The following is a 22602-nucleotide window of genomic DNA, read 5'->3' as shown; positions in this document are numbered from 1 at the left end:
CTTAGCCTTCGCTGCTGTCTCAAAGCTTCCTTGGAGGAAGGGATTTAGGGTCCTCTCCTCTGTTCCCCACAGTTACTCCTCCTCCCCATCCCCTCCCTCTATGCTCCATATCCAGACCTGCTCTCCTTCCCCTCCTGGGGTACCCGGGAGGCAGTTGCCATCGCAGCCTGGAGTGGGCAGGAGTACACAGACCAGGTACCTCTGCCTGAGTGGTGGTGGCACAGGCTCCCACTCCTGCACTGCAGCTCCCCGCCAGGCTGGACCAAAAGAACAGCCAAGCTTGCCCTTCCCCTGGCTCAAGGCTTCGTGGCAATCCCTGGCCCTGAGAGGAGCTTCTGTGGATTCCATCACGTGGAGTGGGGCTTGGGGATGCCACAGTGCCCTCACCCATGTGAGAAGTGAACATTTAGGCCTGATTTCTGTGAGTATAGTTGCATCCATGGATCCCAGCTAGAACTTCCAGTGCTCCCTTGGCCCCCTAAGTTGCATGGGCCCCTGTGCACCTGCCCCAGTGTAGCCATGACAAGTTAACTTTGGGACTGCTTCATAGTTCATCATTTGCTTGGCAGAGAGAAACAACTATCTTTAGATTACCTGAATTTCAGTCATCAGAGCAAATATCAGTGGCACTTGAAAACTTTGTTGGTGAATGCAATATTCTGGAAAGGGACCATTGCAGGTTCTCAATCTGTTTGCCTCCAGGACGATACCAGATGTCTTTTGTACAATTATTGAGTGGCAGGCTTGTGACAGATGCATTCATCATGGAGTGGAGTGATGTGTACCTTCTAACTGATTCCTCTGTTTCCTGAAGTCACCAGAAAGGTGAGGCATGGATTCATAGATACAACATAGGCTCTCCGGTTTTGATATTCAAATCTCTTAGTCAGTGCATCAGACCACCATTCTTTCTTTCATCGTCTGTGGACTTTGTATGTCAGAAACAGGGTCAGTCTTCATCCAGTCCCAGAACCACCACTCCTAGCAGCGTGAATCTTAGCACCGTGGTAGGTACACATCTTGAATACTTAGACAAACTGCGGCAAGTTTGCTTGGAGTAAAAGAAGACTTCTACAAGTAGGACACATACTAAACTAGAGAGTCTTTGTCATATGGGCCGAATGCAGAGAGACATATTTTATAACTTCTTCAATTCCTTGTATTCTGGACTGTTTGCTCTCTTAAGAAAATAAGGACTTGCTCTGTTACTATTAACATTCACCTTCCATCCATAGCAGTTTATGATTCTTTTACCCAAGGACAATGAATTCATGTGAGAATGAAGAGTTTACTTAGGGGACTCATGTCACCACTCCACCTTTCTGGGTCTTACAAGACTCTTTGAGTTCATGGGGAATGTTTCCTTTAGAACATCTCCCTTGAAGTGATATTACTCATAGCTCTTTCATAACCTAGGAGGGTGAGTGAAATACAGCTACGTATAGTCCATCCTCAATTCCCAGGCTTCCATTAGTATAAAGTCATGTAGAACCATCACCCTAAATTCTTCCCTGATGTACTCTCTGAAGTAGTCATGTCTTAATCAGTGTATAAGCCTCCCTGTCTCCTTCCTGAAACATTAGAGTTTAGAAGGGGAAGGCAGGCTGCATAAGCTGGATATAAATAGGGTACACTGAGTGACAAGTCTCCAAGGTTGTTTGTAGCATTTCGGACACAAGTCCATGGGGGAGTCAGTCTCTGTTTAGGGATTGTGTAAATGGATTAAACTCTGTATTCAGTCCTGTTGTGGCCAAGAAGGTGAGTCTATCCCATTAGGCCTATGTTAGATTTCCTTATGTGATTGAGGAATGAATGTCTGCACCTCTGACTTCTATAAAGCAGCCTCATGGAGCTCAAGTCACACTTTCATTCAAGGCTCTCAATTTAGGAGATAACTGATTCTTTTTTCAAGAGATCAGCCTTCATTTAACTAAGCAATCCTCAACCCTCCACTAGGGACTGTAATTGCTCAGCAGTGTTATGAGAATGGGGAATCTGCAGAGGCAATTCTTGATGACGAAAGAAAAGTTCTTCATCTGTAACTGGAATATAGTGCATTTGCAGTTTCATACTGTTTCGCTCTCTTTCTCTGCTGTTTCAGTCAGGACTCCAAACAGTGCAAACGATCTAAGGAAAACTGAGGTCCGTTATATGTCCTCATAATAAACATTCATATTTTAGTGTTTTGAAGTGGGTTATATAGGCAACATGCAATACTGATAACCATACTGATGAGTAGCAGAATACCATTAACACATCGTGAGATGCTGGCCGCAAATAAGTGTCAGAAGCATGACAAGAGAACCTGTTGTTTTCCTTATTATTTGTTTTTTCTATTGTTTAATTGTCCTTTGCAGTAGCATACTCCCCTTTTCTTCTATGACATTTTTATTTCATGCATTTTGAGACCAAAGAAAAAATTCTTAAATAGGCCAGGTATTACATAAAACTGAGAAAAAAGCTTAAGAATTCTGGTCTACTTTTGAGGCTTCCTGGGGAAGAGGAAAATATATATCATTTTCTCATTTCAAAAGAATCAGTCTATCTCACTGCAGTCTGTGCATGCATGTTGGGTGCCATGAAAAAATATAAGATTTAGTCCTCTGCAATGACGGTGGTACTGTGGCATCTCAAAATTCTAAACAAAGGAAGATTCCTGGGGTACTGAATATTGAATTTTCACAGTGGACATTGTACAGTGTATATATGTAGCCATATAGTTGTATAGATAAATAAAATATTTCACTAGCAGAAAAAATATATTGTGCAATGTTATGGCTGAGAACTTAAATTCACAAAAGCTAGAAATTTAGTAATACTTCTCATAGTATCTGTAGTGACAAGGAGAAAGGGGATTTCTCCTAGTTCTATAGCAAATTCCTGGCATGACAGTCTGGCAGTCGTCAGCTGTTCTTTCATGCATCCCTCCAATGGCAATATTAAACCCTTCTTAGAACCTGCTCTCAATCCGGAAGTAAAAGGAGGGTCTTATTAAAATCCAAACTCATTCTAATATTTTGATAGCAAATTGGATTTGAAAAAAAAAATTAGGGCTGTCAAGCAATTAAAAAAATTAATCATGGTTAATCAATAATATAATCCCATTTATTTAAATATTTTTTGATGTTTTCCACATTTTCAAATACATTGATTCTTCTTTGAGTGATTGCTCATATCAGTTCCAATTAGATGCGTGCACATGCCGCATGCATGATCATCAGAAAGTTTTTCCCCTAGCAGCATCCGTCAGGTCAGCTGTGGAGCCCCCTGGAGTCGCGCCTCCCATGACGGTCATTGGAACTGTGGTGTCTTGCTTAGCAAGTTCTCCACGTTTCCCTAGCTTGATTCTCATAGTAGTTTTTCTTGTTCTTTCTTGTAGTTTTCTTTTTGTTTTTGTTGTAGTTAGTAGCAGTTGGGTTGGGGGGTCTCCCTCCGCCCTGACTGTTTTCCATTGGGAGGGCTGTCATGCCCAAGTCCCTGGGATTCAAACCCTGCAAATCATGCTCCAAGCCCATGCCAATGGGCGACCCCCACGACTCTTGTCTTAAGTGTCTGGGGGAGGCTCACCAAGCCAAAAAGTGCACAATCTGCAAGGGGTTTCATCCTAGGACCAAGAAGGAGCAGGACTTATGTCTTAAGCAGCTCCTTATGGAGGTGGCACTTGGACCCCAGCCTCCTTCGGCACAGCAGGACCTGGCACAGAGTTCTTCGGTACGTAGCGCCCCAGCGGCAGTGGTGGAAGCGGCACTGTGGATGGACTTTGGCCGAGACCTGTGGCTCCACCGGTCCCCAGCACTGAAACCAGCGGCTTTGGCCCAGCATTGCTCCTATTCCCCAGCACTGAAGCGGCACCGGAAGCAGGAGAAGAGTGGTTCTCCTGTGCTGAAACCCACCCCCTCTGGAGCAAGCCAATGGGGCGTGGCCCAGAGATGAGCGCCCGGGCACTAAGGCTTTGGATGCGGCACCATCGACTTCGGCCTCACAAGGGGAACCGTCGAGTCCAGTGCCATTGGACTCCCCGACCCACAGCATTGTGGAAGTGCAGATGCTATCCACTCCGGACACCTTTGTGGCTGCAAGGGACCTCATCACCATGACGGTCTCCTCTGCTCCACACCAAGCCTCCAGTGCCTCAGTGCCTCAGCATGTGGCACCATCTCAAGGCAAGCCCGCATTGATCCGACCATCTGCACCATTGGCATAGTCAGTTGAACCTTGGCACCATTCAAGGTCCCAGCATCGGTCCCCGTTGTGGCGCTCATCGCACTCATGGCACCGCTCCCAATCGTGTCATCGCTCCTGGTCACGGCGCCGCTCCATACGACAATTGCCTTTATGGAGCAGGTCCAGAACTCAGTACCGGTCACAACACCATTCACCATCTAGGCACAGCTCCAGGTTGTGGTACCACTCTAGGTCCTGGCACCGCGCCATGTCATGGCACCACTCCCCAGCCTCACGATGCTGCTCTCCAGCTTCTCAGTGCCGCTCGCCAGAGCAGGTCTGCACGGCACCACCCTGGTCCTCACAGTCCCAATCCCATTCCTCAGGCTCAGAAATGGGGTCTCTGTATTCGGAGCAGGACTGGGGCCATTCAGACCATGGACACCCTGATGTGGGGGAAGGTCCATAGCAACCGCACACACCAGGACCTTCTGCGCAGGGTGGTGCACAACATGAGCCTGCAGGCTGAGGAGGTGGTAGAATTGGACCTGGTGGTAGACATTTTGGCTCCGGAAGATTTGTCAAGGGTGGCCCTGCCGCTCATCAAGACCATTCAGGCCAATGCCAAAACCATCTGGCAGACCCCGGCCTTCATTCCCCCTACAGCCAAAGGGGTTGAATGCAAGTACTTCGTGCCCTCAAAGGGGTATGACTATCTCTTCACGCACCCGCAACCCTGCTCACTGGTGATTGCGTCCGTGAATGAGAAAGAGAGGCAGGGACAGCAGGCTCCAGCACTCAAGTCAAAAGAAGCCAAGTGGCTGGACTTGTTGGGCCACAAGGTGTACTCCACGAGCGGGGCTCCAGCTCAGGATTTCTAACCAACAGGCACCCCTGAGCCATTATAACTTCAATTCCTGGAACTCAATGCTCAAGTTCAAGGAACTTGTGCCACCTGAGTCCAGGGAGGAGTTTGGGCCTCTTGTTGATGAGGGCGGGCAAGACGGCGGCACGGTCCTCGTTGAAGGCCTCACTGGATGCTGCAGACTCAGCAGCGCGTACCCTGTCCTTGGGCATTGCCATGAGGCACACCTCATGGTTACAAGCCTCAGGCCTACCACTTGAGCTAAAGCAGACACTGCAGAACCTGCCCTTTGACGGGGACGGCTTGTTTGTGGAACAGACAGACTCTCGGCTGCAGAGACTTAAGGATTCGAGGGTGACTATGAAGTTCCTGGGTATGAACACCCCGGCAATCCAGCGGAAGCACTTCAAGCCCCAGCAGCCACAACAACATTCCTACCCTCCTCGGCTGAGGCAGGACTTCTACTGGTGGAGGGGACGGAATGGCAGAAGGAAGCCTTCCAACCCCCCTGTCGGGACAAGGTCAGGGCCTGACCAAACCATCGTCAGGCTCCAAACAGGCCTTTTGAAGGGATGCCCGAGGACAGCGTACCGGACTCAACCCCGGATCCTTCCCTGCCCTTTTTGAATCGTTTATCCCACTTCCACCATGCATGGTCCCAAATAACCTCAAACCGCTGGGTCCTTTGCATGGTGGAAATGAGATACGTGCAGCAGTTCCCCTCCTACCCACCCTCTCACCCCCCTTCCCCATCCCTCTTCAGGGACCCCTCTCACAAGCAACTCATTCAGGAAGTTCAGGGGCTCCTTGCCATGGGAGCAGTAGAGGAGGTTCCACGGGAGCCAAGGGACAAGGGGTTCTACTCCCATTATTTCCTAATCCCCAAAGCTAAAGGGGGCCTCAGGCCCATTCTGGACCTGCGTGGGCTCAACAACTTCATGGTAAAGCTGAAGTTCTGCATTGTCTCCCTAGGCACTATTATCCCCTCTCTGGATCCTGGAGGCTAGTATGCGCCCTCGATATGAAGGACGTGCAGGGGCAGCTCTAGACCCTTGCGGCGCCGGCAGAGCACGCGCTTGGTGTGCTGGGGCCTGGAGCTACCCCTGAGGACGCGTACTTCCACATAGCAATTCATCTGGTGCACAGGCGCTTTCTGAGCTTCTTGGTCAACCATGAACACTACCAGTTTATGGCCCTTCCCTTCGGCCTTTCAATTGTCCCCCAGGTGTTCACCAAGTGCATGTCAGTCATGGCTGCTTTCCTCCATCGATGACAGGTGCAAGTATATCCCTACCTCGATGACTGGCTACTTTGGGACTGCACCAAAGAGCAAGTGTAGTCCCAACTCCACCTGGTGAGGTGTACGTTTAAATGGCTGGGTCTCCTCCTCAACATGGAGAAGTCTACCTAGAACCGACCCAAAGGATAGAATTCATTGTGGCAGTGCTGAACTCCGTTAAAGCTTGGGCCCTCCTGCCGGAGTCTCATTTCCGAGCTATCGCAGGCATCATTCAGGGCCTTCAGCAATTCCTGACCTTGACAGCAAGAGGCTGCATGAGTCTCCTCCATATGGCTTCTTGCACGTAGGTGACTCAGCATGCCAGATTCCGGCTCAGGCCATTGCAGGCATGTCTCGCCTCAGCCTACCGTCCTGGGCAAGACAGCTTGAATTCAGTGGTCACGGTACCGGAACATATCCTCTCCTTCCTTTGCTGGTGGCTCGACCCCCGAGCAGTGTGTAGGGAGTCCCCCTCCACAGCCCACAGCCCTTCTTGTCCCTGGTTATGGACACATCAGCTCTAGGATGGAGGGCATATCTGGAGAACCTCCAGACCCAAGGCCTGTGGTCACAGAATGAGCTCTTCCTCCATATCAACATCAGGAAGCTAATGGCAGTGCTCTTGGCTTGCCAAGCCTTCCGGGTCCAACTGCTGCGTGGCGGGTCTAATGGACAGCACCACAGCCATGTTTTACATCAACAAGCAAAGGGGGGCCCATTCCTCCCCCCTCTGCCAGGAAGCCATTCGACTGTGGGAGTTCTTCATAGCCCACTCCATTCACCTCATAGCATTCTTTCTTCCAGGGATCCAGAACACGCTGACAGCTCACCTCACACGAGTGGTCTCTCCGACCAGATGTCATTCACCCCATCTTCCAAAGGTGGAGGTTTCCCCAGGTCGACCTGTTTGCCACCCAATGCAACAGCGTTCTGCTCCTTCCAGGCTCGCAGCCCGGGCTCCCTCACAGACATGTTCCTGCTGCCCTGCCACAGACGACACCACAACCATGTTTTACATCAACAAGCAAAGGGGGGGCCTGTTCCTCCCCGCAACTGCCAGGTCGCCTGATCTACGCCTTTCCTCTGTTCCCTCTCGTGCACAAAGTCCTGCTCAAAATCCGCAGGGAGTGGGGAAAGGTGATCCTGATAGCCCCAGCATGGCCTCCCCAGCACTAGTACACCATGGTGCTAGAGCTCTCGGTGGACATACTGGTCATGTTGCCTCTCCTTTCTGACTTACTCACTCAGGACCACAGTCACCTCTGTCATCCTGACCTACAGTCCCTCCACCTCACAGCTTGGAAGCTGCATGGCTGAACCGCACGGGCTTCTGTGATCGGACCAAGTAAGACAGGTCCTACTGGGCAGCAGGAAGCCCTCTACTAAAGCCACATATCTGGCGAAGTGGAAAATATTTTTGTGTTGGTGTGACCAGCACTGCACACCCCCTGTCCAGGCGCCGGTACCCCTCATTTTTGAGTACCTCCTGCACCTGAAACAGCAAGGCCTGGCGGCATCCTCCTTAAGGGTTCACCTTGCTGCCATCTCGGCCTTCCATCCAGGCGTGTCTGGCTGCTCTGTCTTCGCCAACCCTATGGTTGGTCGCTTTCTCAAAGGCTTGGACCATCTATACCCTCAGATCCCTCAGCCTATCCCTGCATGGGTTCTTAACCTGGTCCTTTCGAGGCTCATGGGGCCCCCGTTTGAGCTGCTGGCCACGTGCTTCTTCCTGTATCTCTCCTGGAAGATGGCTTTCCTGGTTGCTATTACGTCCGCAAGATGTGTTTCTGAGCTGAAGGCCCTCACCTTGGAACCACCTTACACAGTCTTCCACAGGGATAATGTGCAACTCAGACTGCACCTGGTCTTCCTCCCCAAGGTGGTGTCGAGCTTTCACACCTCCCAGGACATTTTCCTGCCTGTCTTTTTCCCGAAAACTCATGCTGGTCCCTGAGAGCAGCGGCTGCATTCCCTCGATGTCTGCAGAGCCCTAGATTTTTACATTAAGCACACTAAGCCGTTCAGGAAATCAACTCAGCTATTGGTCGCAGTGGCGGACCGGATGAAAGGCCTCCCGGTCTCCTGTCAAAGAATATCCTCCTGGATCAAGTCCTGCATCCGCACTTGCTATGAGCTGGCCGGGATGCTGACTCCAGTTCTTACCCCACACTCCACTAGGGCCCAGGCCTCATCGTCAGAGTCCCTGGCCCAGGTGCTGATCCAAGAAAACTGCAGGCTGGTGATTTGGTCCTTGGTGCATACCTTCACCTCACATTATGGCATCGCCCTGCATCCCAGGGACGACGTGGCTTTTGGTAGAGCGGGGCTACAATCAGCACTGCTTAACTTCGACCCCACTGCCTAGGTAAGGCTTGGGAGTAACCTAATTGGAATCGATATGAGCAATCACTTGAAGAAGAAAAAACAGTTACTCACCTTTTGCAACTGTTGTTCTTCAAGATGTGTTGCTCATATCCATTCCAAACCTGCCCCCATTCCCCTCTGTCAGAGTAGCTGGCAAAAAGGAATTGAGGGGACGCTGGCTCAGTAGGTTCATATATTGAGTGCCATGGAGGCGCCATTCCAGGGGGCTCCATAGCCAACCCAACTGATGTTGCTAGGGGAAGAACTTTCCAATGGCGCGCGCACACCTAATTGAAATGGATATGAGCAACACATCTCGAAGAACAGCAGTTAAAAACAGGGCCGCCCAGAGGGGGGGGCAAAGGGGGCAATTTGCCCCGGGCTCCACAGGGGCCCCCAAGAGAAGAGCGGAGGCTCCCGCCTCCGCCCCTCTCCTGGAGCCTCAGCGCATCAAGCGCCGAGTCTCTGGCCGAGCCCCTGAGCCCCTCCCCGATCCGAGCTGCGTGGTGAGGGGGTGGGGCTGGGAGCTCCAACGGGGCCTGAGCCCCGCCCCGCTCAGAGCGGCGTGGGGAGGGGGCGGGGCAGCTGCCTCTGCTCGGCGTGGAGCTCACAGCCCCGCCGCCTCACCACGCGGCTCTGAGCGGGACGGAGCTCAGGCCCTGCCGGAGACGCGCTCGGGTAAGAGGCTGAGGCTGGGGCTGGGGCTGGGGCTGGGGGGAAGCGGGACCCGCCGCCGCCGCCACCGAAGCGCAGCCCGGTCTTCGGCGGCGGGGGGCCCCTTCTGTTCCGGGACCTGCCGCCGAAGTGCCCTGAAGGCCCGCGGCGGGGACCCCCCCCCCCGCCACCGAATTACCGCCAAAGACCGGGCTGCGCTTCGGCGGCGGGTCCCGCTTCGGCGGTAATTCGGCGGCGGGGGGCTCCCGCCACGGGTCTTCGGGGCACTTTGGCGGCGGGTCCCGGAACAGAAGGGCCCCCCACCGCCGAAGACCCCGGGCCCCCGGAATCCTCTGGGCGGCCCTGGTTAAAAAAGGTGAGTAACTTTTTTTTCAGTTACAACACAGAATACAAAGTGTACAGTACTCACTTTATATTTATTTTTACTACAAATATTGCACTGTAAAAAACAAAAGAGATAATATTTTTCAGTTCACCTAGTACAAGTACTGTAGTGCAATCTCTTTCATGAAAGTTGAACTTACAAATGTAGAATTACGTACAAAAAATAACTGCACTCAAAAATAAAACAATGTAAAACTTTAGAGCCTATGAGTCCAATCAGTCCTAGTTCTTGTTCAGCCAATTGTTCAGACAAACAAGTTTGTTTACATTTGTGGGAGATAATGCTGCCCACTTCTTGTTTACAATGTCACCTGAAAATGAGAACAGGCATTCGCAAGGCATTGCTGTAGCCGGCATCGCAAGATATTTACATGCCAGATGTGGTAAAGATTGATATATTCCTTCATGCTTCGACCACCATTCCAGAGGACATTGCGTCCATGCTGATGACAGGTTTTGCTCGATAATGATCCATAGCAGAGCAGACCGACGTATGTGCATTTTCATCATCTAAGTCAGATGCCACCAGCAGACGACTTATTTTCTTTTTTGGTGGTTTGGGTTCTGTAGTTTCTGCACTTAAAAGTGTTGCTCTTTTAAGACTTCTGAAAGCATGTTCCACACCTCGTCCCTCTCAGATTTTGAAAGGCACTTCAGATTCTTAAACCTTGGGCTGAGTGCTGTAGCTATCTTTAGAAATCTCACATTGGTATTTTCTATGCATTTTTTCAAATCTGCAGTGAAAGTGTTCTTAAAATGAATAACATGTGCTGGGTCATCATTGGAGACTGCTGTAATATGAAATATATGGGTAAAATACAGAGCAAGAGACATACAATTCTCTCCCAAGGAGATCAGTCAAGGAGTTCAGTCACAAATTTAATTAATACATTATTTTTTTTAACGAGCGGCATCAACATGGAAGCATGTCTTCTGGAATGGTGGCCAAAGCCTGAAGAGACATATGTAAATTTAGCATATCTGTAAATACCTTGCAATGCCATCTACAAAAAGTGCCATGCAAATGCCTGTTCTCACTTTAATGTGACATTGTAAATAAGAAGTGAGCAACATTATCTCCCTTAAATGTAAACAAACTTGTTTCTCTTAGTGATTGGTTGAACAAGAAGTAGGACTGATTGGACTTGTAGGGTATAAGGTTTTACATTGTTTTGCTCTTTGAGTTAACTGTGATTAATTGACAGCCCTAAAAAAAATTAAAACCACAGAGGTGGAGGTATTTGTTACAGGCCATTTAAAAACTCCATTGGGGGCCACAAAGCTGACCTAACACTAGTTTGTAAAATCTTGTTTTTGAAGTACATACATTGTGGTGATGAGGCAGTGATCTGGTTGAAGAGGCTTTATACTCCCTTCACATATATACTTTGGGCAGTAATTACTGTTTAAGTGTTTGGAACCAGCCAGTCAAACAAAGTCATTTTATAAACTGATTGATACCATGTAAATTGACCGTATATGGCCAGACTGCGATCAACTCTTGCATGAGAGTGTGGGAGAAGGGGAAGCACAAGAACTGATTACAACAGTAGTTTCTGTGAGGAGGGGCTGCTCAGTCCTTACTCTGGGGAGCAAATCACCCTGAAGGGGGCAAAGAGGACATGAAGCCATGGCCCTGCCCCTCAAACACAAGCCCATAGACCATGGCAAGCATGCCAGAGAGAGCAATCTGTGCCATCCAAATGGATAGTGCAGAGCCCACATTCACCAAGCAGCTCCAGGAGAGATTGAGCCTCAGCACAATCACTCTCAATCCTTGTGATCCTGCTGGGGCAGGGCAGCTCCACACTGTCCCCTACACAGGTCTGTGTTTGAAACAATCTAGCCCACCAGCATTGTAGCAATCTGCTTCTTGTTAGAAAGCTACATATAAATCTTTGGTGTGATAGAAAGAAGACATGTAAATATTTACCTCTCCTCCTAGCAGCATCCATTTCTCCATATATTCTCAAAGCCATGGGTTCTGTTTGGACGGGCTGGTTAGGGGATTTTACAGGATGCAAACGATACCAGAAACCAGAAGGAATATTTTGTTTTTGAAATATATTGAAATAAAACTAACTAAATTTGCTTTCTGGTATTTTTAAATTGGCTCCTCATTTGCTGACTGACTTAGTCATTTGTGTTACTCATTTGAAACAATAAAGGGTAACCTTAGACTTCTGGCTTGAACTGTAAAGAATGATGGAATGTGTCAACAGGGGCCTGATCTCCTTTCAAACAGGAACATTTCTGCTAACAATTTTGGGATTTATATTCAGATAGTTGATGGGCACAGAATACTTAAATGTTTAGGCTATTTTATATATAAATGCCTATAATTCAAAATTCTGGATACCCAGCTGAATAATATATAGAGGGGCAGCTGGGTGATCTTAGTCCCCTCTTCTGAACATACAAAAGTGTGGGAGCACCAAATGCAATTAAAAAGTGGTGCATTTAAAGGTGATTGTGGGAAATTCTCTTCCACACAGTGTATGAACAACCTTTGGAACTCACAGCGACAATATATTACTGAAGTATTATATTTTTATCTTTTATATTTTTTTATAAAAATGGGCATATTTAGTCTTTGGAAAAGAAGATTGAGGGGGAACCTGATAACAATTTTAAAATATATTAAGAGCTGTTATAAAGAGGATGGTGATCAATTGCTCTCCATGTCCAAAGGACAAGAAGTAATTTACTTAATCTGTTGCAAGGATGATTTAGGTTAGATATTAGGAAAAAACTTTGTAACTATAAGGATAATTAAGCAGTGGAATAGGTTACCAAGGTAGGTTGTGGAATCCCCATCATTGGAAATTTTTACGAATAGGTCAATCAAACACTTGTCATGGGTGGGTCTAGACTGACTTGGTCCTGCCTCAGTGCAAGGGGCTGAACTAGATGACCTATTGAGGTCCCTTCCAGCCCTATGTTTCTATGAGCCTATTACTGGTATCACCCACAATATGCTATGTGTTGTGCAAATACAAAAAAAAGTACGGCCCCATCCCCAAAAGGCTTGCAGTCTGAAACAAACAAGGGATAATTGTAAAGGGTATAAATGGGAATCCACAATTGGTTTAAATAGAAGAAGAATCATAAGGATGTAATATCTCATACTTCAAGTTATAGAACAGTGACTAACTGCATGCCTATAGAAAGTACTTCAAGTCGTGAGCTAATGAAGTCACCAAAGGAAAGGCTGTTAAGAGAAATAAGAAGGGGCATGTATATGTTATATGCTTTTATAGCTGTTTAGTTTATTGTGATCTGGTTTTGTGATTGTGATATGTGTGTCACATCCTGTAAAATATTCTTATAAGACATGGTGTCACACTGAGAACTAGGAATTGCCATAATGAATCAGACCTGTCATTCATATAATCGCAGTATCCTACCTCTGACAATACTTGCTTCAGAGAAAGGTGCAAGGCACCCTGCAGTAGGCACTTTAGAGCAGAGCTGCACTATTTTAGGACATTTTAAAAGGAGTTTTAGATTTTGTACTGAAGCAAATGTCTTCAATAGTTACCTGATTTACTATTCTATCTGAAAAACAAAGAGAGAAAGTTATAGAAGATCAAACAACTAAAAATACACTGGTAAGATAGCAGCTGATGTGAGTTGACTAAGGAATTCAAAACCTTTCGTTTGGTGTCTGTACTGTTTGCTGATACCGGAGTTTTAGCATTAATAAACTACACCAAAGCTGCACATGTTATGAGGCTTTATTTTTATCACCAGATTCTCGTATCAAGTACAAACAACTCAGGTTTCACTTGCCTCATTATGTATTGTCACTAGAAACCATAACTGAAAATGTTGCTTGAGCTTTATTCTCTCATCAATTCATGTTCATAACTGCCATGAATGTATTTTTATTGATGGGAGAAGAGGCCACTAGTATGACACAGCTGGGCAGGATTTATTCCTTAGCTGAAGTCAGTTGGAGACATTCCATTGACTTCAATGAGCATTGGGTCAGGTCCTAAATTGTTCTTGAAATAGACTGTATTTAAATAACACATTATCCTAAACTATTCAGGAATCAGGACTAAGGCTACTGACAGATAGCAGAGCCTGGAATCCACCTACTCCCTCACAAATAAACAATTCAGATAGCAGAATGGCACTTTTAATTTCTGAATGGAAAGATTATATAGCTGCTTTAAATTTTTCCCCAGGTGAAATCACTGACTCTTCGTCCATCTCCTTTTTTTAACTTACCTCCCATCATATCCTCTACACCTGCCTTCTAGCTAAAGAAAGCTAAATATAGCTCCCTAGTCTGCATTCATTAATCTAGTTTATGAACTGGCTGAATAGGTCACTAGAGAATGACTCTCAAAGGGGATGTGCACATGTTGCTTCTGCAGTTGAACCAGCCCAGGAAAGAGGAACTGAACTTAGATCATTCACAAGCTAGTGTGTTTCACTAGACCACTTAGTTTCCTTAGGTTTTGCTCACCTCACTATCTTGAGTGCAGATGTGCAACATCATCTTTTTAAAATCTACTGTGCTGTTGGTCAGGAATTTGAGGCATTTGACCTAGATGCATTTTTGACCAATAGCATGGTCTTTTTCTATTATTGCAAACAAATGGAACATATGCATAAATAGTGAAAGTGACCTGTGTTATGTCACAGCTCTCATATATGCATTTTAGAGCTGATCCTGCACTATTTGAGTTAATAGGAGTTTGGCAAAGATGGTGCAAGATTGGACTCAATGTGACTCTGTGGTTTATAAAAAATATCTTTTATTTTTTAGTTAATCATGATAATTTTGTTAATACAAAGGGCTCTGCTATGAGTTTATTGATAACAGAATCAGAAATAAATGCAGTATTTTCTTCTCTGTCAGGTAATATAGTTATAATTTACCATAAAGAGAAAAGATTGTATATTTATTGTTTTACCCTTGTTTTCACAGGTCCCCCAGACTCTCTTGTAGTGTATTTGAGAATCAGGCTCTAAGTATGTTTTTCACTATTCTGGCACTATATCAGGCCTTAAATTGGGCATGTTACATTTACACTCACCTACAGGACATTGCCCAGAATGGTGTAAAGTGGCTTTGCGGTAAATGAAATTCATACCCTTAATTTTGTCAAGTATCAGAGGGGTAGCCGTGTTAGTCTGGATCTGTAAAAGCAGCAGCACCCACGAAAGCTCATGCTCCATTACGTCTGTTAGTCTATAAGGTGCCACAGGACTCTTTGCTGCTTTTACATACCCTTAATTCTATTTTTTTCCTGCCTTTTTATATACCCTCCCGATTTCTTCACACATACATAAAGAAGGTGTTTTCTCTTCCAGTTCAATCATGTTATGAGTATAGTCAATTGTTTTGTCCTAACAGCACTTGGACTGGGTGGAGGGTATTGAGATTCCTTCTTTTGACCTGGCAGTACACTCATCACAGCAGGTGGGAAAGGTTTTATATTGCCTCACATTACCTGGATTATACTTTCATTGGACAGGTGAAGGATGTTTTCTCTTCAGTCTGATAGACTCAAGTGCTAGTTTTAACGGGAAGATGGAGGTCTCTTTTTTTATGTCCCTCTGGCCTCACTGATATCTTTCCTCTTGGGAAGAGGGGGGAAGGAGGAAAAATATCTTAATGATTCCTACACTTTCCTTTCCTCTGTCCTCTCTGCCAGGCAGCTTTCCCCCCTGAAGGCTAACAGTTCCCTCCAGTGGTTGGCTACTGTGATGTATTCACCCATTATTATATCCACTGACTTCAATGCCCAGCTCCAAAATAAATGGAATTAATTATTTTAAAATGTAACCCTGAGCTGCATGCATTAGCGTCACAAGTGACCACACAGTTATATCATCTAAGTCTTCACTTTTTCCTACCACCCCCTCCCCCTGTCCCAGATTCTTCTTGGGGTGATCTCATCTTAATGCTGAGCCCAATCTTCCAACAGTACCAAACATAGCACTTACTACCAGGTATGGTACCATGGAAGCCAATGGATTAGATTCTTAACCCCACTAATTCCGCTTTGGATTGATCCAGCACCACAAAGGAGACTTAATACTGTCCTAAATGGGCAGTTAAGGATTCCCTCAGCGTGGGGAAATTCTTGGCTGAAATAGAGGGCATGCTGGGGGCTGGATGAAGTATGTCAGAGCATGCTGCACTCCAGTGATCCCTGCTGGCATAGTGGCCTCAGAGGGTTGTTAAAACCTGGTGCAATTTAGAAATGTCTTGAGGCTGCTCTAAGTTACAGTGGCTGAACCAGGACTGGGGGGCTGGACAAAGCATACCTTTGCCTTCTCCATTTCATGGACTCCAAGCACAGTCCCAGCACATCTGAGGACTCAGCCCAATGAGACTATGCCCAGCAATAAGGATTAGTCCCAGTAATAAGTGTTTGCAGACTCAGGCTCTTATATTCTAAACTTACTGAGACAGAGACTCCTTGTCTGTTTTATAAAGCACCATGTACGTCTATGGCACTATATATCACCAATAAATAACAGAATAATTCTTTTGAGTTTGGGTGCATCTTATAATAATTAGCTGATTTAAATATAGATATTGATTTCCTGGGTATTGTACTATATATGCTTACTTTTAGGCCTTCAGGCTAAGGCAAAGTGTACTATTGATTTAACATCTGAGACATCCTTATCTTGAGAGCTGTATTCTGCCCTGGCAGGTTAATTGACTTGATGCTCTAATGATCTATAATACTGTACAGCAATGTAATAGAGCTGTGTGATAATGTTAATGTGATCGTTCTGGTACAAAATAGCCAAGGTATAGGTTAACAGTGAGGCATTATGTAAGTCAAAGGCATAGCATGCTGATGTAGGAGCTCAACATACTAATCAAGTACAAGTTAGCTTGTCACATTCTGTAAATATTGGTTTTTGTGCTGGTGTTCTAGTCATTCCACTCACCTGCTATTTTGAGAAAACACATACTGAGCAGTCTATTGGCTGGGTTGTGCAAATCTACCATACTGTAGCTATTCAATGCACTGAGTGCATCTCTGGTGCATAAAGCCATAGGACAGATGCTCTCAGTACAACTTAACTGTTCTTGCTCAGTCATCAGGAAGTTGGTTTTATACAGCCAGCTGTTGTTGTTATCCCCAGAACAGAGATGATCATATTCTTTAAAATTATATTCATCTTAGCATTGAGGCTACATTTTCAATTTAAATCTCTTTATGTTCACTTGACTGTATATGATTAAGGCTATGATTGTGGCACAGAGATCAGTGTTCACAGTAATTGGGAGCTTAAATAAAGTGCATGACCCCGTAGGGGGTCTGGGCTCAGGTCCCTACTCCAGGTGTTGTGACCTGACCCAGTCTCTGTCTGTGGAGAGAGGGAGATGCCCCAATGTGTTTGGCACTCTGACTACATGGGCCTGGAGCAGGGAGCTGCGAGGTGGAGCTGCTGCTGCAGGTTGCATGTAGGGCAGGCTTGCTGTCTGACTCCTACCCACCCCCACCTCCTGTCAAACCCCTGCTATCTCCTTTTCCCTGACATCATTTTTCCTCGCACCTCTGCCATGAAATTTATTAACAGTTTCCATGACAAAATCATAGCCCTATAACTGATTGAATATACACACTATGTGGACTTCATAGACCATGATATAGAGAACTCACCAAAGCACAAAGAAACATCTGAGCTGCATGTAGTTTAAAAGCGTCTGTGAATGTGTTATATAATTGTCCTCAATGCGTAGCAAAGTGGCATACTATTGTGCTGCTAAACATGATTCAGGAACAAAAATTAAAATGCATACAAATATTTACTTTACAGTCTGACGTGAAGTGTAACTATCACAGTATTTACCAGAGCAGGTTGGTTAGAGGTGATTGCTATGGGGTTGTACCTTGTCGAGCCCTAGATGTCTGTAGAATTTACAGGTAATGCTCAGTAATGAATGTTTATGAGCACATTGTTGCTTTTGAAATAGGGCAGATTGCTAGGAATCTGTTTTGTCTTATGATCATTTCTTTGCCAAGTGAAGCTCAGAAAAAGTATTGTGGAGTATGGGTCTTTAGTATAGTGGTTCACCTGTGTAGATGAATACATAGTCTTTCTAGTCTTCTAACCTCCTAGGGAAACAAAGCTGTATTTGTCTCAGCAGTGGTTGTAAAGTAATCTTAGTTCATTCTATGAATTAATTGCAATGCTGAGGTAATAAAGGAGAATCATCTGAAAGTTTACTTTATATGCTTTATCTCCTACAGAATGATATCACTCCATTACATGTTGCATCGAAGAGAGGAAATGCTAATATGGTCAAACTCTTACTTGATCGAGGAGCTAAAATCGATGCCAAAACAAGGGTAAGATTAAATGTGAATGATCTGGATGGTATTATTTACAGGTTTATCCTTTTGGCATGTATGTTTGTAAACAAACAAAAACATTCACTTACTTGGCAAACTTTGGTGAGAGTACAGAATTATCTTTAGTCTTTATACAATCATTGCAAGTGGGCGCTAGTGTTTTACCTCTCATTCAAATAATATTCTGAACACCTTGTTACATTAAAGCTCAGAGCTAACTTCCATGCGGGCAAAGCAATGCCTGTCTTATCTCCGGTATCTCATGAAGGCTACTTCTAGGTGGATCATTTGGAGGCATGAATAATTACACCTACCAATGAGTGAACCCTGAAAGTGTCGTGTTCTATTCAGTTTATAGATGCACCCCAGAATTTGAGTAGTGGAGGAACCCCATCTCCTGTAACTTTCCCACCCCCCATAACTGCAACGGCATAGCTTCTCCGTGTGCTCTCAGAACTCTTGAGGGAGACTTGTCAGGTCTCTCCTGTTGCCTGCAAAAATCTTTGTTGGGGGTTATAGAAGTCTTCTCCCCACACTTTACATAGAAATCTCCCCTCACCCCCATGGATGAAATGTGCTAGATTAACATCCCTGAAGCATGGAATTTTTCTTTTATCTATTGAACATGTAAAGTTCAGACACAGTATTGTCCATTTGTCTCCCCTCTGCCCTGGAGGGGCTACCTCATAGAGAGGGTAGTTTGTCTTCATGTCCCATTCAGTGTTTAGCTGCTTTGCTGAAATTGCCAGCAAGGGTGCCAGATGTGGCAGTAGTTTTTGCGAGGTAGACACCTGTCCACCAAGGATATAGACTGATCTAGGACATCAGAGCATTTAGGTATATAGCACTGAACAGCGATCAGATGATAATCATTGTATTTAAAAACTGATTGAGGCAGGTGCTTGGGTAATTTATTTATTCAACTAGCAAGAAGTAATTTACAGAGTAAACTTGGAACTGATGCTGCTGCAATCTTGCCTGGCTGTATTCTCTGCCTCACTCTCTGCAGTTGCTTGTTTGTGTGTATGAGAGAGGATCTCTGAGAGTGAACAGGAAGTGTGGCAACAGTGTGACCTGCAAGATGTTCGAAAACTTTACTCTTCCTTGTCCACCATTCCTCTGATTCCTCACTGAAAAAATTCAAACCAGTACAGTGATTTAACTTAAGAACATCTTTTATATAGTTATTACAGTATCAACAGCTTTCAATTAGTTTTTGTATGTTTTAACAGTCTTCCAGATCTACTGCAAAGTGTGTTTAGGCACATTCATGTCTTTATCTGACTGTTCATTCTGTCACATATTCAGAAACAGGATCAATTCATTACATTTTTGTTCTTCTTGAATATTTGCTCTCACTTCAGTATTCTTTTCTATATGTTTATTTTCTTTCTCAGCTGCATTCTCAGTTACTGTTAGCAGATGTTTGTTATTTCTTTGTAAAATGTTTCCACTTTCTCTGATCAGTGTATATGAATGAGGTGATATTTCTTTAATGAGTATAGCTTGTTCTGGTTCATGTCCATCTCATCATATTCTACCAGAGTCTTAGTTGTTGGGGTTGTTGTTTTTTGGAACTGTGGTAAATGTTATGTGCCTCTGTTATAATTGTGTATCTGTTTTATCTAATCTCTTCGCCCAGATCACAGGAATTATTTATCATCCTTTGGTTATATCTCATGCCTGGTAGTTGAATATGTGTGTACATCTGTTATATAGAAGTTTTGCTGGCAATTTCTCACATGGCAGCTCTTTAGGTGTGGGGTACTAAATATGAATTTTTACTTGCAATGATTACTGTTTTGAGCAAGTTATTCTTTATACAGTCTCCACATTCTGTTTATTTGTTAGCTTTTTGTGACATGAGTCACATGTCATATGTTGAAATTCATGTTTTACCAATGTCCTACAATTCCCTTTTCTTGAGCTGTAGTCCATTGTCACAGTCCTTGGATTCATGACATGCAAACATAGATTTACTATATCTGGTCATAATTGGAAGTGTGATGTCCTCAAAGGTCACCCCTGTATGATCAGATGGTCACGTTTTCCCAGGGCAAACAAATTCCTTCGTACTTTATCCCATAGAACTGCAGATTGTTCATTTGGTATTGTAAGTTCTTTCCATTGTGCATCTCAGTATCTCAGTACCTACAGTTACTCACTGTTCAACTATGGCCAAAATACTACTTCTCCAGCACTTCCTTTTTGCTTCATCACAGCAAAGTGCCCATCATTTATTCTTTCCAATATTTCTTCTTGTCACTGTGGGAATTATTATTTTTGAAACTTCTATGAGTGCTTAGGAAAATGCAGGTGGGAAGTATGATTTCTTCATCAATTACCTATAGTTTGTGCTATGGTTTGCAGCGTTTTATCCTTAGCAGTCTATCTTTCCAGCTCCCGGGCAATAAGGCACAGGATGATTTTATCATGTTCACATGTACTGTTACTGCTTGTTCCATACCTTCTGGTTGTGTGTCAACAAGTGGAACATATGCTCTTGACAGTATATCAACAATTATGAGGTGACCTCCTTGCTGGAATTCCAGAGTCATATCATATACTTTTGTACTCAAAAATAATCACTTGGAGATATTTTCTTGTGCGTTGCAGCCAGTAGTTAATGCTTTTTTTTCCTCTGAAGCTATGATCATTGAGAAAATCATTAATTTTTGTATAGCCACATGTATATATTTTTTATCACTTTTATTTTCTCTGCCATAGTTTTAGCAGCTTCTACTGCAAGCAGGTACTCATTCCCTTAGTGCTGTAGCAGTATAGCTCCTGGCCCTGCTTCTGAAGTATTTGTGAGAAGTTGATCTCTTTCAGTGGGTCAAAAATTGTAGAACTGGTTTTGAAGTCACTACGTATCCTCAGATTCTCTTCCATGCTCTGCCATCCAGACCATTCTGTGTCTTTATGAAAGTATTTTCTCATGTAAGAGATGAATACATAGATGAATACGAATTTACTAACGGGTCAGCATAGCTTGCAGTCTCTGAATTCCGTTTTGTATCTTCAGGTCTCTGTAGATTCCTTAGAACAGGGGTCGGCAACCGGTGGCTCCCGGCTCGCCAGGGTAAGCACCCTGGCGGGCCGGCCCGGTTTGTTTAACTGCCGCGTCGGCAAGTTCGGTTGATCGCGGCTCCCACTGGCCGCGGTTCGCGGTCCCAGGCCAATGCGGGAGGCAGGAAGCCGCGGCCAGAACATCCCTCGGCTCGCGCCGCTTCCTGCCTCCCGCATTGGCCTGGGACCGCGAACCGCGGCCAGTGGGAGCCGCGATCGGCCGAACTTGCCGACGCGGCAGATAAACAAACCGGGCCGGCCCGCCAGGGTGCTTACCCTGGCGAGCCGGGAGCCACCGGTTGCCGACCCCTGCCTTAGAATCATCAGCCATGAGAATACCTTTTATGGTCAATTTCTTTCCCTAAGTACTGGTTTATTTGAAATTGACACTTGGCCTTGTTTAATTTAAGGTTACTTCTTGAAGTTTCCAGTAGTCACTATAATCATCACTGACACTCATAAGTGATGCTGCCCCAGACTGTTATGCAATCAGTGTAGATTTTCTCTCCTCCAACACCTTCCTGCATGCAGTGAAATATTTCCAGTGCTGAACATACTATGAAAGGCAATTGCAAGAAAGGTGCCAAATGATACATTGATTGTGAGTGAAAGTCTTGGAGCTTTCTGTGTCCAAAATGCATTTAATATGCTGAAGAAATTGGCTCCTGAAATCTCAGCAAATATTTCATTCCTTGTGAGCAAGTAGAAATGTTTTCTGTTAACGCTAGTTTTCAGCTTCAGAGTCATTCCCAAAATTTGAGTGCATTTCCTTTTTATTGTATAATTACTGAGGAGTGAACTGAGCTTGTCAAGTCCCCTGTTCTGTGAATAATGCCATCTACTGTCATGTTTGGCAGCTCTTCCTCTGGTCTCTCTTTGGATGGCAAGTACAACAATCTTTTCTTCATAGTCTGGTAACTGTATCGTGTACCAAGGGATACCCCTTTCCTATGAACCAATCTCCATCTGATTACTTTTATTAGCCATTCCTTTGCGTTTGTAATGTCTTTCTTTACTGTGCTTATGAACAATTTTTCCCCTTCTGTTGAGGAAGCTGCACATTCCAGCCTTACCCCAGACATTTTCCTGTTTTGCCTGCACATTTTTGCAAAGCGATTGGACTTGCTAGTTTCCACATTTGCCCAAATACTGGACATATCTTTTCTGTATATCTATTTTTACTTAACAAATGATTACTTACAGTCATTTGTTCTGTGCCTCTGTCCAAGGCTTTTATTTACATTTCTCTTTATTCCACTCCTTGATATATGACTCTTGCCTCTGAGATCCATGCCTCTGAGTAGCTTTTCTCATACCTTTTTATTGTTGAACCTTCAAACGAGTTGGGCTTGAATGAGAGCATCTTTTAATATTCCATAGTCACAAGACTGGGTTTTTAATTTTAATTTGGTGGCAGTCTCTCTTGTTTCATCTTCTCTGGAAAATATAACTTTCATAAGTAA

The 22602-nt window shown here is 45.0% G+C and overlaps 1 protein-coding gene across 1 annotated transcript in view; it reads left to right on the top strand.

Moving 5' to 3' along the window:
• ANK3 (ankyrin 3) overlaps positions 1–22602 on the top strand; it is a 305329-nt gene that overhangs the window by 111532 nt on the left and 171195 nt on the right. The window contains exon 8 of the mRNA XM_045025319.1: positions 17969–18067. Coding sequence (XP_044881254.1) covers positions 17969–18067 — 99 coding nt within the window. The remainder of the gene's footprint in view (positions 1–17968; positions 18068–22602) is intronic.

Source organism: Mauremys mutica, chromosome 7 (genome assembly GCF_020497125.1).
Source record: "Mauremys mutica isolate MM-2020 ecotype Southern chromosome 7, ASM2049712v1, whole genome shotgun sequence".
Classification (NCBI taxonomy): Eukaryota; Metazoa; Chordata; order Testudines; family Geoemydidae; genus Mauremys; species Mauremys mutica.
This window is presented reverse-complemented; position numbering and strand designations above follow the sequence as displayed.